This window comes from Bidens hawaiensis, unplaced genomic scaffold, assembly GCF_021521415.1.
Source record: "Bidens hawaiensis isolate Kalapana, Puna unplaced genomic scaffold, B.hawaiensis_p1.1 tig00026858_1, whole genome shotgun sequence".
Lineage (NCBI taxonomy): Eukaryota > Viridiplantae > Streptophyta > Magnoliopsida > Asterales > Asteraceae > Bidens > Bidens hawaiensis.
In genome coordinates this window covers 178,922-197,204 of record NW_027494330.1, presented here as the reverse complement: position 1 = coordinate 197,204, position 18,283 = coordinate 178,922, and the positions used below count along the sequence as shown (strand labels likewise).

Genomic DNA, 18,283 nt, shown 5'->3' with positions numbered 1-18,283 from the left:
AACATGCACTTTTAATACTTTTTTCTAACCCCGTCTAATTTTCTCCGTTAAATTAAGGGTAATTTGGTAATTTTGTTATTTTTTTTCTTTTCTTTTCTTGTAAAATAATAGCCTAATTATAATTGTTTCTGGAACCATTTTTAGAATACCCTATTAAAAATCATGTCTTATGTATAACAACCCTTTGTCCTTCTTCAAAACCACAACAATATGCAACCTCCGACGTGTTTTTGGCAAAGGTCTACAGTTTTCCGATGTGGTGGTGAACTCGATCGGTTTTCCGGCAAAGGTCTATGACGGAGAAACAGCCCCAAATCGAACACATTAATCACGGATTTATGCTACACTATTCAAATTAACAAAAACCAGATCTGCGGAGGATGGTTGGTGGCGGTAGATATGCGGCGCCAGTCACGGATTTCGATAATCATTTATTCATATGTTTGGCGGCGGTGGTGACCGGAGCTTCCAAATTTGCGGCGGATGGTTTCTGATTTCATGTATGTAGCGTAAATCACATACAAAAAGTGGTTGGTTCCTGATTTCAGGTATGTTAATCTATTGAAAGAAGTCGCCGGAGAATGAAAACTAACATTGATTTGAGGTCTACGGCGGAGCGAGGTTGTCGGAGAGACGATTGGATTGTTGTTGGAGCCTGGCGATTAAGTATTTAAGTTAATGGTAGCAGATGTTTTTGATATGTAAATTGGGGTTTTTATAAATGTAGGTTAAGGTTAGGATTTGAGTTTTGAAGGGAGGAAGTGGAAGAGGAACTAGTGTACCGAAAGTGGACTAATTCGCATGTGAGGTTTTTTGGGCTCCGGCACGGTGGTCGGAACTCAAAGACGATGGTAGACAGTGACCGGTGGAGAGAGGAGGGGTGTTTACATAATGAAAAAATTAATTAAAATAAAGAAGAGTAGTAAATTACCCAAATTACCCCTGACTTAACGGAGAAAACTAGACAGGGTTAGAAACAAGTATTAAAATTGAATATTTTTTGAAACTGAGTTAGCCATTTGCATAAAATAAAGAATAGGTACTAAAGTTGCGTAGTTGTCGAAACCACATGTACTAAAATGACATTTAACTCAAACATCAAATTTCTAATTTACCACTTCAACGCCAGCTCGTTAGCTAAAACCTCTGTTACCTTTGAACATATAATTATAAATTTTGTAAAATACCATGTCTCACTTTAATCTATATGTAGTGAAGGTGTCTCTATTCACTTTAATTTATACACAATGAATGTCCGTTTACGTGACATTAACACCAATTATGATTTATGAGAGATCTAGTTTTTATTTTCTTAATTGGTTTTTCTTATTTGGCCTTCTGTATTCTATTTCTTAATTTAAAGAGTCAATTAAATAAACAATGGTATTGGTAATCAATTATTTCCTATCTCATGCTATCGTAACATAATTCTAAATTTTCATAATAACTGTTGCTACAACAAAGATAAGACCAATGATAGTGAATGGACTGGTTAGGCTAACAAGCTTCAAGGGTTCAGGTTAACCTAATGCAGGTCGTGGTGTCCCTCTACGTTTGCAAAACGTAGAAGGAGGTTCACTAGTTAGTTGTTTGTTGTTATAGATCACCGAAGATCAAGAACCGTGATGTTTGGAATCGGTTTTAGGATGATGTTCTTGGTGAAGCTATGAAGTTATTGAAGTAAGAAAGAAATAAGCTAAGAACATATTTCTCAAGAAAGAAGAGAAAATTAGGGAGATTGTGTTATCTGCCCAAATCTGTTGTGTTTATGTTTATGGCTAAGTCTCTCTTATATAGGAGAAGAGATGTAAACCTTTTAGTCCAGTTAACTAAATTAGTTAGCCTCTTGTTTGCATAGAGAGTTGACCTTTATGGGCGGGAAGGTTTGGACCGCTGGTCCATAGTTAAAATAATATTACTTTATCTGAGCATGTCCTTTGCTCAGAGGGGACAAGGATGTGAACAGTGATGTGACATCGTACTGTAGCACGTGGGTACTTGTTTACATAAGTTTGGGCGGGAAACGAAGCTTTTAATCTTCTGACCCTTTTAGCGTTAATGTGTTTCAGTCATTTGATTATTTCCTTGGGCTACCCCCGTCATCAACCCCCCAAGTCAGAGGTGTTTGAGGAGTATGCTCAAGGGCTTCTGACTTTTGCACACATTTTGTTTATTGCTTAAAGGCTTCAAGGCTTGTAGGCTTTGAAGCTTTGTTCAGTTTTGGTTGTTTTTTGAATTATTGATGTGACAGTTGATGTGATTGTAACTGTCAGATTACGGTTTCCAATAACTGCTTTTCATTAATAGTTATCAATGGGATAACTATTCACTTTCTTCCAGATTTGTTTAACAATTTCCACCATAAACACTTTCAAGTTTCATTCAATCCACTACCAAGTTAGTTTCGATCCTTTCTTCTTCTTCAAAATTATGGTTGCCAAAAAGGATCTTTCGATCAGTTTTTCCCGATTAACCCAGTAAGAGGTTGAATCGTTTTGTATTGAGTGGGGAATAGGGTTAAAGTATAAACCGATTGCTCCGCCGGTCGATTCTTCCATCGATCGTTGTCCGGCGGGTTTTATCGCTCTATATTACCGCATTTCGAATTTTCTAACCTCCGACACCCTTTTTCGGTTTTTGTTCTTAATGTTTTAGAGTATTATCGTATATCATTCGGCCAAATCCATCCGTTAGGGCTTGCTAGGGTTTTGCATTTTGAAGTTTTGTGTAGAGCCCTAGGTTATGACCCTTCGCTGTTGAATTTTCGCCGTTTCTTTCGGTTAGCGAAAAATGGTGATTGGTACACGTTCGAACATACCAAAGTTGATATATGTTTGGTTTCCTCGGCGGTTACAACCGTCGGTTCTTGGAAGGACCGTTTTTTCTTTGTTTCCGATTCTATCCTTCCTTTCAAGCCTGTTTGGAGATAACCCGAGGCTGTTCTAAATGAACCGGAGCCAGCCGAGTCGGAGTTGAATTAGGCTTTTTTGAAATCGATTAGGAAATGTCCATCGCGTCTTCGTCCTTTTCCCGAACACCTTCTTGTGTTGTTAGGAATTAGCAAACTTTGGGATAAGCCTAATCGAGATCCCGTGCTCATGAGGGATAATAAGGGTATGCATTTGTTTATCCCGTATTTGCTTTATCTTGTTGATATGTTTGCTAATGGGTTTCTTTTGTGTTTGCAGTCATGTCGGCTTTGGACTTCTTAAAGAGCGATGATATTTCTAACGTTGGTTTTACTGATGTTGCGGCTGTTGTTGGTGATGATTCGGTGACTCGGGGGAAGGAGGGTCGATTTGAGGATGCTGCGTATGTTGGGGTTGCAAACGTTAAAGGGTTCACCAAAACTGCTATTCCAAAGTCTTCCACACGACGTTTGCTGATGTCTGTTGGCACTTCATCTTCTCATGAACCAGTTGAGGTTAGTGATGACATTCAGGTTTCTGAAGACCAAGGTCCAACTACGGAGGTTAAGAAGGAACAGGGATTGGTGGTTTCTAAGAAGGGGAAGTCGGCTGGGAAGAAAGCCATGATGTCTGTGGTTCAAGGGTTGGATGGTGATGCGGTTTATGTGTCAGAGTGGAGTGTCAAGGTTGGGGATAGTTTCAAGGATCCCGAAGTTTGTGCTGATGCGTTAGCCCATTTTGCTCCTCCGGGAGTTCGTGATACTATTTCCAAGATGGAGGGTGACTCCTTGTTATCCAGGTTGATCTTGAATTCTTGTAACGTTTCTGCCCTTTTGGCAGAAGGTGTTACTCGCTTTCGAAAAGGGATGGAGGAGTATGAAGGATTTATGAAGACGAAGGAAAAGATGAAGGCCTCTGTGACGGCCATGAAGAAGGATGTTAAAGGTTTTTCTGAGAAGGAGAAGGTGTATGTGAAACGGATTGACGAGTTGTCTCGTGGCCATGAGATTGAGATGGCAGGGTTGAAGAAAGCCATGGAGCCTGATAGGACCAAGTTGGATGCTGACCGGGAATCCTTTGACGTGCAAAGGAAAGCCTTCGAGATGGAGAAAGAAGGCTTAAAGGCTTCCGTTACCCAGACTTCTGATGACAACAAGTGGTTGATTGAGCATGTGTTTCAGCAGGTTGTATCTTACTTGCTTCATTCTAATGAGTTTAACTCAATACTGGGCAATGTTTACACGAAGTTGCTAGGCCATGGGAAGCATTTGGGTTTCATTGCAGGCTTCCATCATCACGAAACTGGTCAGCCTATGGAGCAGTCCCCCTTGTTCAACCCTGAAGCTTACAAGCTTTTCACCGGTTCAGTTCATGCGATGGAAAGGCTCACTTACCCTTATGTGGGTGAAGTTTCGTCATGCTATGGTAAGCCTCTTTCAGTTTTGCAGGGCTTGAAACCAGCCGGCCTTGATGAGAAGGTTGCTAAAGAGGTGCTTGAGTCCTAGTCGAAAAAACGTTCCCGTTCCGGTGATAGTGAGGAGACTTTATCTGGGGGAAGCGACGGATCTCATGTGGAAAGCCTCGAAGGCTTGGCTATTGCCGATGTTGTCCCACAAGTCAAGAAGTCCAAGAAGGCTAAGGGTGGTAAGGCTAGTACCTCAAAGTCTGTTTCTGATATTTAAGTACCTGATTCGTAGCTATCTTAGCACTTTTAAAACAATGTTATGTAATTTTAAACAATGTAGGTTTGGCATGGAACTCTTAAAGTTTCTGCCTTGTGGTTGTGTTTGGCCTTTACGACCCTTTGAACATTTTCTTGGGAATCCTTGTGATTTCCTCGTTTTAGCCTTAATTGGCTTATTATGTATGAATGCTATTTAGTTATGGCCTTGGAATGACATTGTTTATGAACTATGATGTTCTATGTATTTGTGTGTTGGTTGCTTGTCTTGTTAGTTTGATGTGATTTTAGCTAACTTTCCTTAAGAAGTTTTAGTGCTGCAGTCACTTTAGCTTCAAGGCTTCATTAGGTAAAAGGCACATGTTGGCTATCCTTTATATCACTACTTAGTGTATGTTTTTTGTTTTCGTAAACTTTTGTAAGCTTAAGGAACGAATTGGTGTAGGCTGTTCAGACCTGTCTATGAGACAAGTTTTAGTTGAAAAAATTTTCTAAGTCTCATGGAGTAGGATTGACATAGGAACTCATCCCTTATATAGTTCCATTCAACCCTTGAACCTATTGAGCGATGTGGCCTGGGATCTCATCCCCTTACATGGCCCTTGCCATGGAGTTTCTTGCTAGGTTCTCAACATGATTATAGGATAGTAAATACAAGTTAAGACAAAAAGTTTATCATTCATTCAAGAGGTTGTTGTTTCACAAAAAGGAGAATTGTACATCTCTTGAAATATATTTTTACACTTTGATTAGGCATGAAACCTTTTAAGGGTTTTGCCGTTCCAGTGTCTTGGAAGCCTTTTGCCTTCTGCGTCGGCCAGCTTGTAGGATCCACCCTTGTGGGCTTCGAGGATTGTGTATGGTCATTCCCACTTTGGGCCAAGTTTTCCTTGATTTTCTTTTTTTCTGGCCTCGTTGTTTCGGAGTACAAGGTCTCCAGGCTTGAAGCGTTCATGCTTCACTCTTGCATTGTAATAAGCTTCCATTTTTGCTTGTATTTGGCCTCTTGAATGGCGGCTTGATCACGAATTTCTTCAAGGAGTTGCAAATTCAACATGGTCTCATTTTTGTTTGATTCGAGGTCCATGTTGAGTGTTCTTTGAGTCACAACTCCGACTTCGGCTGGGATTACAGCTTCCGATCCGAACACTAGGCTCTAAGGCGTTCGTTTGTGGCTTGTCTTTTCGGTTGTTCTTATTGCCCATAGAACGTTTGGGAGTTCTTCAAGCCAATTGTTGTTGTGCCTTCCCAGCCTTTCTTCAACGATGGTTCTGTTTGTTCTTTCACTTGGCCGTTGGATTGTGGGTATGCGACTGAGCTGAACACTTGAGTGATTCTGAACTCTTTGCACCATGTGCTAAAAGGCTTCTCAGCAAATTGTTTCCCATTATCCGTGACCAACACTCCTGGCAGCCCATAACGGCAAATGATGGTTTCCCATACGAAGTCGATGACTTGTTTGCCCGTTATTTTTGCAAGTGGTTTGACTTCAGGCCACTTGGTAAAGTAGTCGACGGCTACTAGCAAAAATTTTACCCCACCTTTGGCCGGTGGGAATGGACCAACAATATCCATTCCCCATTTGTGAAATGGCCAAGCTGAGGAGATGGGGACTAGATCGTGTTTAGGGCTTTTGGGAACCGGTGCATGAATTTGACAAGATTCACACTTCTTGAGTTGTTCGGTTGCATCTCGGTGCATGGTGGGCCAGAAGTATCCGAGGTTCATCAATTTTGCAACCACCGTTCTTGGCCCAAAATGAGCTCCACATATCCCCTCGTGAACGTCTTTGATCAGATATTGACTTTGTTCAGGGCCTACACATTTCAGTAGTGGTGCAAGGTAGCCCTTTTTATAAAGCGTTTCTCCTTGAAACACATACTGTCTGGATTTGATTCGAACCCTTTCAGCCTCAGTCTGGTCCAAGGGTAACTCACCATTTTTGAGGAACTTTTCTATGGGAGTCATCCAATTGGGACCTTCTTCAGTGATTACATCTTGAACCTCCAGTTCTTGAATTGAAGGAGTTTTCAACACTTCCACCAATACTTTCTTGGTGAGGTGTGCAAATGTGAGAGATGCTAGTTTGCTTAGGGCATCGGCTCTTTTTGTTTTGTGATCTTGGGACTTGTTTGATGGTACATTCTTGAAACGTGGTCATCAACCCTTTTGCCTTTTCACGGTATTTCTTCATGTTGTGCTCTTTGGCTACATAGCTGTCATTGACTTGACTTGAAACAAGTAACGAGTCTGTGAAGACTTGTAGCTTTTGGATCTTCATCTCTTTGGCAATCTTTAGACCAGCGATCAATGCTTCGTATTCAGCCTTGTTGTTGGTGGTCTGAAATTCAAGTCGAAGAGCGTATGTAAATTCTAACCCTTCGGGGTTGATTAAGACGAGCCCAGCTCCTGACCCTTCGATGCTGGAAGCTCCGTCGGTAAAAAGCTTCCAGGCTTCAGGGTCAGAATGTTCAGTGGCAGTTGTATGTATTTCAGGAATGACTTGCTTTGGAATTTCTACAATAAAGTTCGCCAAGACTTGGGCTTTGACAGCTTTTCTTGGGACATAGGTGATGTTATGCTCACCTAGTTCCACAACCCATTTGGTCAATCAGCCTGAGTTCTCTGGTTTTTCAAGCACACTTTTGATGGGTTGGTCAGTGACCACTTGTACAGGGTGTGCTTGAAAGTACCTTCGAAGCCATCTGGCCGTTTGAATTAAGGCCAGGACAAGTTTTTCCAAAGGAGGATATTTGACCTCTGCCAGTTTTAGTGTTTTGCTAAAGAAATAAACGGGTACCTGAACTTTGTCTCGTTCGATGGTTAGAACCGCGCTTAATGCTTCTTCAGCAACTGAGAGATAGACAGAGATCAATTCTCCCGTTTCAGGGGCTGCAATAGCTGGAAGTGAAGCCAAGTGTTGCTTCATTTGGTTGAAGGCTTCTTCCGCTTCTTCCGTCCATCTAAAATCTTTCTTGTTGGTGCAACCATTTAGTGTTTTGAAAAAGGGTAGGGACTTCTCAGCAAGCTTGGAGGTAAAACGCTTCAAGGCTACAAGCCTTCCATTCAGGCTCTCCACTTCTTTTTTGCTTTGTGGGGATTTGGTTTCCAGAACAACCCTGACTTTGTTGGGATTAGCTTTTATGCTTTGTTTTCCCACAATGTGCCCCAAAAGCTTGCCTTCTTCGAACCCGAATGAGCATTTTCCCGGGTTAAGCTTCATGTTGATCTTTCTCAAGCTTTGGAAGGGTTCTTGTATGTCTTCAAGCATTTGATGCTCGGTTTTGCTCTTGATTACTAGATCATCGACATAAGCTTCCAAGTTTCTGCTAATTTGGCTAGCAAATGCTTTGTCGATCAAACGTTGGTAGGTTGCACCGGCGTTTCGTAGGCCAAAGGGCATCTTTTGGTAACAGAAAATACCTTTGTCCGTGTGGAAAGCGGTTTTTTCTTCATCTTCCACTTTCATGAGAATCTGATGGTAACCCTTGTAAGCATCGAGAAAACACTTAAAGGGATGGCGGTTAGAGAGTCAACCTTGAGGTCCATCTCGGGTAAGGGATAGCAATCCTTTGGACATACTTTGTTTAAGTCTTTGAAGTCGATGCACATCCTCCAAGACTTGTCACGCTTTCGAACCATGACTGGATTAGCCACCCAAGATTGATACTTGACCTCACGTAGGATCCCAGCTTGTGCAAGATTTTCGACCTCTTGGCAGGCTGCCAAGCTTCTTTCATGAGCTAGGCTCCGTTTCTCTTGGACGACAGGCTTGACATCGGGAGGTATCTTGATTTCATGCTCTGCAATGCTTCGAGGGATGCCTGTCATGTCTTCCGGGCACCAAGCAAAAACATCGCTGTAGTTCATTAACAGCTTTTCAAGGCGTGAAAGTGTTTCTTTGGAGAGGCTTGTGTTTACCCGTACCTTTTGTTCAGGGTACTTGGGGTTCATGATTAAGCCTTGTTCTTCGTCTTTGCTTTTTGAGCTTTCCCCTTCAACCGTGTAAACTTCTTGAGTAGGTTGAAGGGTTGCAATTCCCATGTCGGTGGGAAACTTCACAGCACCTTGACTAACCGAGACAACCATGTTGAACACACATTGCCCTGGCCTTCCTATAATCACATCATAGTTGGAAGGTGTGTTGATAACCACAAAAGTGAGTGGCTTGATTTTCTTCATCCTACCTTCACTAAAACAAACATCAAGGGTTAGTTGGCCTAAAGGCTTCAAGGGTACATCGGCGATACCTTTTATAGATGACTCGGAGGGTTGAAGCCTTGAACGTTCTTCCTTGCTCAGCTGGTTGAAGAATCTTTCATACATGATCTCTGTGGCCGCCCCTGTGTCAATGTAGGCTTTGTTTGTTTGGAGTGTTCCCACGTTCGCTTCCACCGTTAGGGGGTTTGAGAGTAAGTTACCTTGAGGCGGTTGGAAGTAGATGCATTGAAGCTCCCCAGACTCCAAGCGTTGTCGTTTGTGGGGAAAACCTTGGTCTATATTCACCATATTCACTTCTTTGCTTTTTCTTTCAGCCATCTTGTCTTTGACCCCTTTCACCAAATGAGCCAATTCTCCAGACTTGACGGCTTCCTCGATTCTTCTCTTGAGTTGAAAGCAATCGTTTGTGTGGTGACTTTTTTCTTCGTGGAACTTACAGAACTGGGTGGAACTTTCGTTTTTCTTGCTCTTGGGCAAGGGTCAAGGAGGTCGGAAGTTGTGCTTCACTTCTTCTGTGGCAAGGATTTCCTGAGGGGTTTCGGTTAAGGCTGTGAAGTTTATAGTCTTCTCCCTGCTTGGAGGGTTCCGGCCTTCAGGCCTTCGTTGATCTGAACTCCGGGGATACTTGTCATAAGGAGTGTAGTTCCCTCTCTTTCGGTTGGGGCTGTTGCCTCGCCAACTGGGAGCTCTTTTTCGCTGCTCTTTGAAATCAACGGCCTCCTCGCCTCGAATATGTGCCTCAGCTCGTTCAAGAGCTTCTTCAAGGGTTTTAGGCAGGCACTTGTTAAAGTCCCTTGTGAGGTGCTTGGAGGTGATGGCGTTCATGAAGCCTACCACCCTCATTTTTTCGTCAACCCCCACATATTGTAACCCTTCTGTCTTGTACCTTTCGATGAAGTCTCGAAGGTTCTCATCATCTTTTTGTTTTATCTGAAAAATGACCGTGGCATCCTTGACATACCTTCTTTGTTGTGAGAAGTGGGCCAAGAAGCCTTTGCTCAGATCGTCGAAGCTCCGAACGCTTTGAGCAGGAAGGTCATTGAACCATATCCTGGCTGACCCAACTAATGTTTGCATGAACATCAAACAACATTCAGCATGTGACCATTTTTCAATTCTGGCCGCCCCAGTGAAGACCTGGAGGTGGTCTTCGGGATCTTCAGTCCCATCATACGTTCTTATATGGGGTGGCATCTTGATTTTTGTTTGAAAGTCATAATCGACGATTTGTTGAGAGAAACAAGATAGGTTACCGAGCTTGTATGGTTTTGCCAAATCTTCATCTAGCCTCACAGCAGGATTATGACTGGTTGTTCCTTGGTGAGTACCCAGCGCTTGGTTGATGAGCTGGGTCCAAGGTAAATGTGCCATCATTTGAGCCATCATCTGAGGCATGAGGTTAAAGCCTTGAAGGATTTCAGGTGATGCTGCTGCTTGGTTTGCTCCCATGGAAATGCTCATCGCTGCACTTCGAGCCAAGGGCAAGACCGACATGGCCTGCTCCCACGTAGTGGCTGTAGGAGGAGCACTTGAAGCTGGTGACTGCCATATTTGGTCGAGAGTGGTCTCGTGTCCAAGGGGTTGCGAAGTGAACAAAGGGAAAGTCGTTGGGCTTGATCTCCCATAGGTGTAGGGAGATGGGTTAAAGGGTTGACAGGTTACACTTGGACCAGCTTCAAAAAGAGAAGCAGCCGGGCGTGAGCTGATTAGAGGGGAAGGTGGACGTCTGAGCGACAGTGAGGGCTTTGATTCGACATAATCTAGCCTTATTCTTATCCCCTTTTCTCTTTCTTGGCTCACGTGTTGGTTAAGAAGATGTCTTAGTTGCAAGAAATGTCGTGATACCCCTTCTAACGTCAAGTAGACGCGTTCCGGGGTGTTCGTGATTCCTGCATGGGGAGAAGGAACTCCGAATCGTGAAGGGGTTGGAGTCCGAAAAGGTGAAAACTCGAGGAACAAGGGTCCCGTCAAAGTTCCTCCCGGAGTGGAAAAAATCGAGGTCGTCGCCGGAGTTTCTAGGCCGGCACTTGATGTTGGTGTTCTTGACACTTGGTTGACATCTCCGGGAGATCCACCTTCTGACATGGTGATGGAGCTACACTACTGATCTTTATGATAAAGTAAGCGGCGTAGCCCCAAAACGGGCGCCAACTTGTTGCTACAACAAAGATAAGACTAATGATAGTGAATGGACTGGTTAGGCTAACAAGCTTCAAGGGTTCAGGTTAACCTAACGCAGGTCGTGGTGTCCCTCTACGTTTGCAAAACGTAGAAGGAGGTTCACTAGTTAGTTGTTTGTTGTTATAGATCACCGAAGATCAAGAACCGTGATGTTTGGAATCGGTTTTAGAATGATGTTCTTGGTGAAGCTATGAAGTTATTGAAGTAAGAAAGAAATAAGCTAAGAACATATTTCTCAAGGAAGAAGAGAAGATTAGGGAGATGGTGTTATCTGCCCAAATCTGTTGTGTTTATGTTTATGGCTAAGTCTCTCTTATATAGGAGAAGAGATGTAAGCCTTTTAGTCCAGTTAACTAAACTAGTTAGCCTCTTGTTTGCATAGAGAGTTGACCTTTATGGGCGGGAAGGTTTGGACCGCTGGTCCATAGTTAAAATAATATTAATTTATCTGAGCATGTCCTTTGCTCAGAGGGGACAAGGATGTGAACAGTGATGTGACATCGTACTGTAGCACGTGGGTACTTGTTTACATAAGTTTGGGCGGGAAACGAAGCTTTAATCTTTTGACCCTTTTAGCGTTAATGTGTTTCAGTCATTTGATTATTTCCTTGGGCTACCCCCGTCATTAATAACTATTTAATATCTTATTTATTAAACTCATCTAATACATTTGTTTCTAAGCTATTGTATAATATCACTAACACCTTCATCAATCATTACATATATGCAGAACGTTTAGTACACTTTAAATGTTTGTTTATGATACGACGTACCATGAATATTCAACTCGAACACAACATATTTAACAAACCATATCACTTAGTTAAATCATAACACAATCATGTTTAATAATCAATCATATAACACGACATAACACAATAGGATTCAATAATAAATGGGCTTTAGACATGCCATGTCAACATATTAACATGTTTAATGCGAATAATTAACCTTGGTATCTTGTATCGTAAACATGTTATTGTGGTTGAACTTGCTTAGACAAGTTTTTATTCGTGTCATTAGCCGGCCGACCCGTTTATAACTCGAACTGATTAAACTACGTATTGGATAATGTTGTGTTAACAAGTTGTACCACACATTACGAATTCTATTGTTTTCCATATATTCGTCAAGCAATTGATCTATCTTTTACTCATGTTGTAACATTGTAGACAAATACCACATTTGACGTGGACATAAGAGATGCTAGGTTCGTAAGGAATACCATACCTTAAATATCACCAACGTGTTTGGTAGGAATAATTGTAAATAAGAGAAGAACTATATAGTTAAATGTGCTCAAGTGAGAGGAGTAGTAGGATGTCTTCCCTCCCCCGAGTAACTCTATCCAATCAACCAAATAGTAAACTCATGGCTACTCGTGGGCAGAGGAGCATATTGGTGGTAAAAGAAGTAGATGTTCGAAATGGTGTAGAAGTCACTTGTGTTTTGTTTTGATTGGTGGGACAAACCTTATCGAGGATGATAAGTCCCAGGGTCTTTCAACTAGACACCTTAGTTAAGCCTTGCATCTCTAACTTAGATGGTGGGGGCAAACCTTAATGAGGACGTTAAGTACATAAGATGAGGATTGTAACATCTTAGGCAAATCCGACACAAGTTGTTGAACATGAGAGATGTTGACATAAGGAATACCAAATCACAATAATCATCAATGGCTTTGTGCAATGGTCGTGGATGAAATAAGAACTCTACGTATAATTGTGCTTAATAGGGAGTAGTACAAAGACAAGTGACCTTCTGGGAACTCTCGATTCAGACAACCAAAATTAATCCTATGAGCTCATAGTGTGTAAAGTGGACAATATTGATGCCACAGGAGGTTGAATGTTAGACAATACACATGTTATATTTTCTAAATCGCTACCACAACTTTATTACTTTTCATTATTAAATTTTGTATTGTATTTATTTTTTTCGTATTTCATATCTATATATAATTCAATAGACCATTGAGATTGGTTATTTCTATTTTGTTGGGGTAGTAAGATAGTGTAGGTGTTGAATAGTAGGTCAAATGTTTAATCCATCTAAAAGAACTAGGAAATATAACCGGTAAAAATGACCAAGATGAATAAAAATTTCACTCTATTTAATTTTAAAAGGTAATAAGTTTATATATTTACAAATACATTTATAAATTTATTTTATTTACGTCATAGATGAGCTAATGTCTAATAATAATTTATGTTGGACCACACCCGTCCACCCTAATGAACCCATATCCTTCGAACACGTACAACCTTGCATAGTGATGGGTCCATGTTCATGTTCATCTCTTGCCATCTGCATATATTATGGATGCTCTTGCGACTTTGTTTAGTTTTTGACAAATTAGACTATAATAATCCAATCCACAATCCATTGGCTCCTGTCAATTAGACTAATAACTCTTCTAACTTTTATTTTCTTGTTGAGTGAAGTCACACTCTAATAGAAAAATAACTTTGTATGTTTCTAAGTCCCTAACTTTTATTAATAAAGTCTTAAAACATTATCAAACACTTTTATTAGGTAAAATCAATCAGTTGTTCATTAGAGTTTGACAACAAAAACTAAAATTATGATTGTCATTAATCAAATTGCTAGCATATGTTATTATCAATCAATCAGTTATTAGTTAGATTATTAAAGTCCAATTTACAAAGTATAAAATTAATAACTACATGTATTTTGTTTTCGAGTTACAATGATGATGAAATACTGAACAAAGGTGGCAACAATTGCCGTTTAAGAGGAATCCCAAACCCACCTCATTCTTTGTAACAAACAACTCATTGTAGGAACGATACAACTCACCATAACATATTTAGTTGGATAAATAATAAAAAGTAAAACAAATAAAATATTATTTACTTCAATTATGCATAATTATTAGAGCGTTTTAATATTATCCCAAGTTATTTCTTTAGTATAGAAGTTCAAATAAATTATATATATATATATATATATATATATATATATATATATCAAACTTGTATTCTGTGTCATGATTAAAGTGTATATTCATCTTTTAATAATAAATATTTATAAATATAAACTTTTATATATACACGAGTAGGAAAACCAGAAACAGAAACATAATTACATTTTTGGTCAAAAGGCCGGGTTTCCATTTGCTTTATTCTCGACACGAGTATTAAATTAAAATTCGAATAATTATTAAAAAATAAAATCACCATTCCACAAATAAAGACTAAATCAAAAGTATAAATCTCCCTTAAAAACACCATAAAAAGGATATATATGAAAGTGTTATTTTAAATGATCATTTTTAGTACCTTTTCTCGTCTCTTTAGTTAATACTTAATACCTTAAGATTTTTCTTTTTTTTCAAAATACTTTGTTCAACGATATCATTGAGATATATCTGTATTCATACTTTATATAAAAGTAGAGATGATCGATTCACAATAAAGATAAATAGATAATGATTATCATTTGTTTCTCACTTTAGTTTAACACTAATCACCAATAATTTCTTTCTAATTATTTTATTGGCAATTATCATAGTCTCTTTTATCTGGTAATACCATGTAGAGCATTCACAGCCTTTTTTTCTGGTAAGATCTCAACATAAAAAATAGATATAAGTGCGAATACAAATTCCACGTTAAGCATGTCTTCTTCGCTAATCTTTCACGATGAGTATGAATATGGTTTACAAGAGTCTCACAAACATCTCTTCTTTGCCTAATAGGTGTTTAAACAGTCATTGATCACTTAAAGAGCATAAAGCTTTAGTGTGAAAAGGTTGACAAAACTTCAACGATTGATATCACGGATTATGTGTTCTTCTTTAGGTATCAATCAAATATTTCGGTACTTGATCGTTCTATAAGTTTTCTAAGCATATTAAACCATTAAACATAAAATTATTGTTTATAAAGAGAAAGCAATTAGAACGCCTTCACTTAAAATGTCTAATAAGAATGTATCAAGTTGGGGCATCAAACCAACATGCCTAGGGGGTGAAGTAGGCTGAAATACCTTATGACAGGGCTTGAGACGCATCATATTAAAATGTTGCTTTAGACATAGACACAATGAGCCCATGTGTGTTAGTTTATGTATAATATGAAGTAGACTAGTGAAAAATGAGCCATTTATGCGTGATTCCACACCTAACGTTAAATCGTTAAAGCAAAAGTCCACCGAAATTATCTTGATGGTTGATGCAAGTTGTTCTTATTGTTTGAAGCTTAGAGTTAACCTAGAAACATCACAAGGAATCCAAAAATCAGTCCGATGGTGTCCATATGTTATAGCCTTATAGACCATTATTCCGTATAGCAGTTATAACATAGAAAAGAAGAAACATAAAGAGAACCCCTCATAATTTTGAAGAGTCATTCTCCTTTATCATAACACATGTCACCTAAAACAAAAGTAAACAGGTCCGGTTCCTTGCGTCCTTTGCTCTCTAGGTTTAGCTTCGGAGCCTCGGTTCGTTGATTTACATTAATTGTATGAGCAGATAAGAACGACCCCTCTACCCTACCCCCACCCCCACAAGCTTCTTCTACAAGTACCCTCTCATTTCTTCACAACTCTCTCTTCTCTCTACATCTCTAGGATCGTTCCTTAAATTAATTAGTCAAACTGGCGATCGACCATCAAGAAACCACCTTCGTCCGTGAAATCAAACCCAAGAATCGAAGGATTATGGTAAATGTTATTTACATTTTTTATTATATTTGTGTTGATTTTGATTTAAGTTTCATTTTGGTTTTAATTTGTTTATTTGATGATAATAATAATGTAGGGTGCTGGAGGACCTGTTGAAGAAGAACAAAAGTGGCCTCCCTGGTTGAAACCTATGCTTCGTGAAAGCTTCTTCGTTCAATGCAAATTACATGCTGATTCGCACAAATCCGAGTGTAATATGTACTGTTTGGATTGCAATAACGGTGCTCTTTGTTCACTTTGTCTCAATCACCACAAGGACCATCGCGCTATCCAGGTAATGTATTCTTATTATTATTATTCCAATCATCGGCCGTTGACCATTTCGGTTTACTGATTTTGACTTTGTTAATTGATTTTACAGATACGGAGGTCGTCATATCATGATGTGATTAGGGTTTATGAGATCCAGAAGTATTTGGATATTAGTTGTGTGCAGACTTACATTATCAACAGTGCGAAAGTTGTGTTCTTGAATGAGCGGCCGCAGCCGAGGCCTGGTAAAGGTGTGACGAACATTTGTGAAGTATGCGAGCGGAGCCTTCTCGACTCGTTCCGATTCTGCTCACTCGGTTGCAAGGTAAATTCGTGACTATATGTTTATTGAATTTGAAATTATTTAATTTAAGTAATGTGTCATATATTTCTTAGAAACTTTCTAATAAAAGTTAACTTATGGTGTAATGTCATTTACCAAGTTAAAGAAAAATAGTTTATTATTTAACAAGAGAATAACAAGAAATAAAAATCAGATAGCCTAGAAAGTTAAAAAGTTTGGCACGTGTAGCTAATTAATTTTATTAAAATGAGGATTATGGTATTTAATGTGGTATTGAATGATTATTGAAATTGAATGAAAATATCAAATTTGATTAATGCTATTTATTGATGATCAAATTTCATTAATTGGTGCAGATAGTCGGAACATCTAAGGATTTTGATCGAAATCGGAAGATTTCGCCAGAAAAGAAGCATTTAATGATGGCGGTGTCCGATTCAGAAGATTCATTCAGCAGCAGCAACCACGGACGTTACCGTAGTAGTCATAACAACGGCAAAGCCTTCAACTTCACTCCGTCAACGCCGCCTCCAACGACCTCGTGTTACCGGACCGCGAAGAGAAGGAAGGGTATACCACATAGAGCACCAATGGGTGGACTAGTGATAGAATACTAAAGCAGTCAGTAAACCCACTATACTTTTATATATTTACCCAACAATATCTCATTTTGCACCCTGTTAATTTTCTAGCACTAGTGCTTTAACAAAGGTCTGTGCGAGTGGATTTACGTTTATGTAGTGTACAAAGAAGTATGTTATGGGTTATAATATACTAATGGTGATAGTATTTGAAATAGAAAGGGGCAAAATGGGAATGGAATATGAAAATAAGGCAATGTAAGTTGGAATAGTTTTGTATGTGGGAAAATAAAGGTTCAAAAGATGTTTAATTATAGGTGTTGAGCATGTAAATATTATGTTTTTTTGTTTGTGACAATGTTAAAATTATAGTTGTGTTTATAACTTGATCGCCCTGCATTATCTTTTTTTTATTTCTAAAATATTAGCAACTATTTTAGCCTATGATATTTTGTTTATTTAAACGGATTGATCCACCAATCCATGTTTATGATATGTTTTAATCTATTTTACAACATGATTGCTACGGTCAAAAGTCAAAAATACTCTCATTACCTTACGCTGACACCATTTGCTGTGAGCGCCTCTTCTAAACGTCAGCTACCCCTCTTCTACATTTTGGCTACGGCCTAGCCCGCAACTTAAAGACAACTAAAAATCATTGTTTTTTCAAAATTTTTTGATTAACTTTTGACTATCAGATTAAACAAATCGTGTTTGCGTTACTCGGCTTTTTAAATTTGTATTACCAACATGAATAGATATACAAACTGTAATGTAGCTTAACAAATATAATTCTTCTATTGACACCTACACATTAACCAGTGAAGGTTATGAAACACTAGTTTAAGACCCGTGTATTACACGAGCAATTGATAAAAAATTATTAAAATTTAAACATTAAGAAATATACAATCAACAACAAAATTGTCATACATTATTAATACAATTACAACTTAAATTAAAATTACATGAACTATAAAAGAGACGTTGGTCTTCTTTTTTCACAAATAAGAAAAAATTTCTTTGTACACTACATTCGTGGTTGTATTGGTCAGATTACCTTATTTATCAAGAATCAAAATCTTTAGCCCAATTCTGCTTGTAACTCTTGACAAGGCAACGTATAGTTGTTCATATGAGAACACGGGTTCTTTTAAGTAGAAGCCAACCCTAAACATTAGTAAAACGTGTACATCAAAAGAATTTGGACAATTTTAGGCACATTGGTGTGTTAGTGTTGTGGCGGCTAGTTGAATGTAATGTACAGGTGTTGATGCGTGGGGTACAGGTGTAGCTACAAAAAGAAAGTTGTAGATGGATGGCCACGTCACGTGATGGGAATGGTGGGAATAAAAAGGCAAGTGGGCATTTGGTGCTGGTTTTGATTGGTTGGGAAAAAGTGATGTGTCGACATTCATCGACTTCTCGTGTGGGTATCTTA

The 18,283-nt window shown here is 39.1% G+C and overlaps 1 protein-coding gene across 1 annotated transcript; it reads left to right on the top strand.

Annotated features, from left to right (window-relative positions):
* Positions 1-15,567: 15,567 nt before the first annotated feature.
* On the top strand, positions 15,568-17,155 carry LOC143574205 (protein RGF1 INDUCIBLE TRANSCRIPTION FACTOR 1-like). Its single transcript, XM_077058880.1, has 4 exons — positions 15,568-15,681; positions 15,779-15,976; positions 16,064-16,279; positions 16,615-17,155. The coding sequence occupies exons 1-4, from the start codon at positions 15,679-15,681 to the stop codon at positions 16,873-16,875; spliced, it is 678 nt and encodes a 225-aa protein (XP_076914995.1). The 5' UTR covers positions 15,568-15,678; the 3' UTR covers positions 16,876-17,155.
* Positions 17,156-18,283: the final 1,128 nt, after the last annotated feature.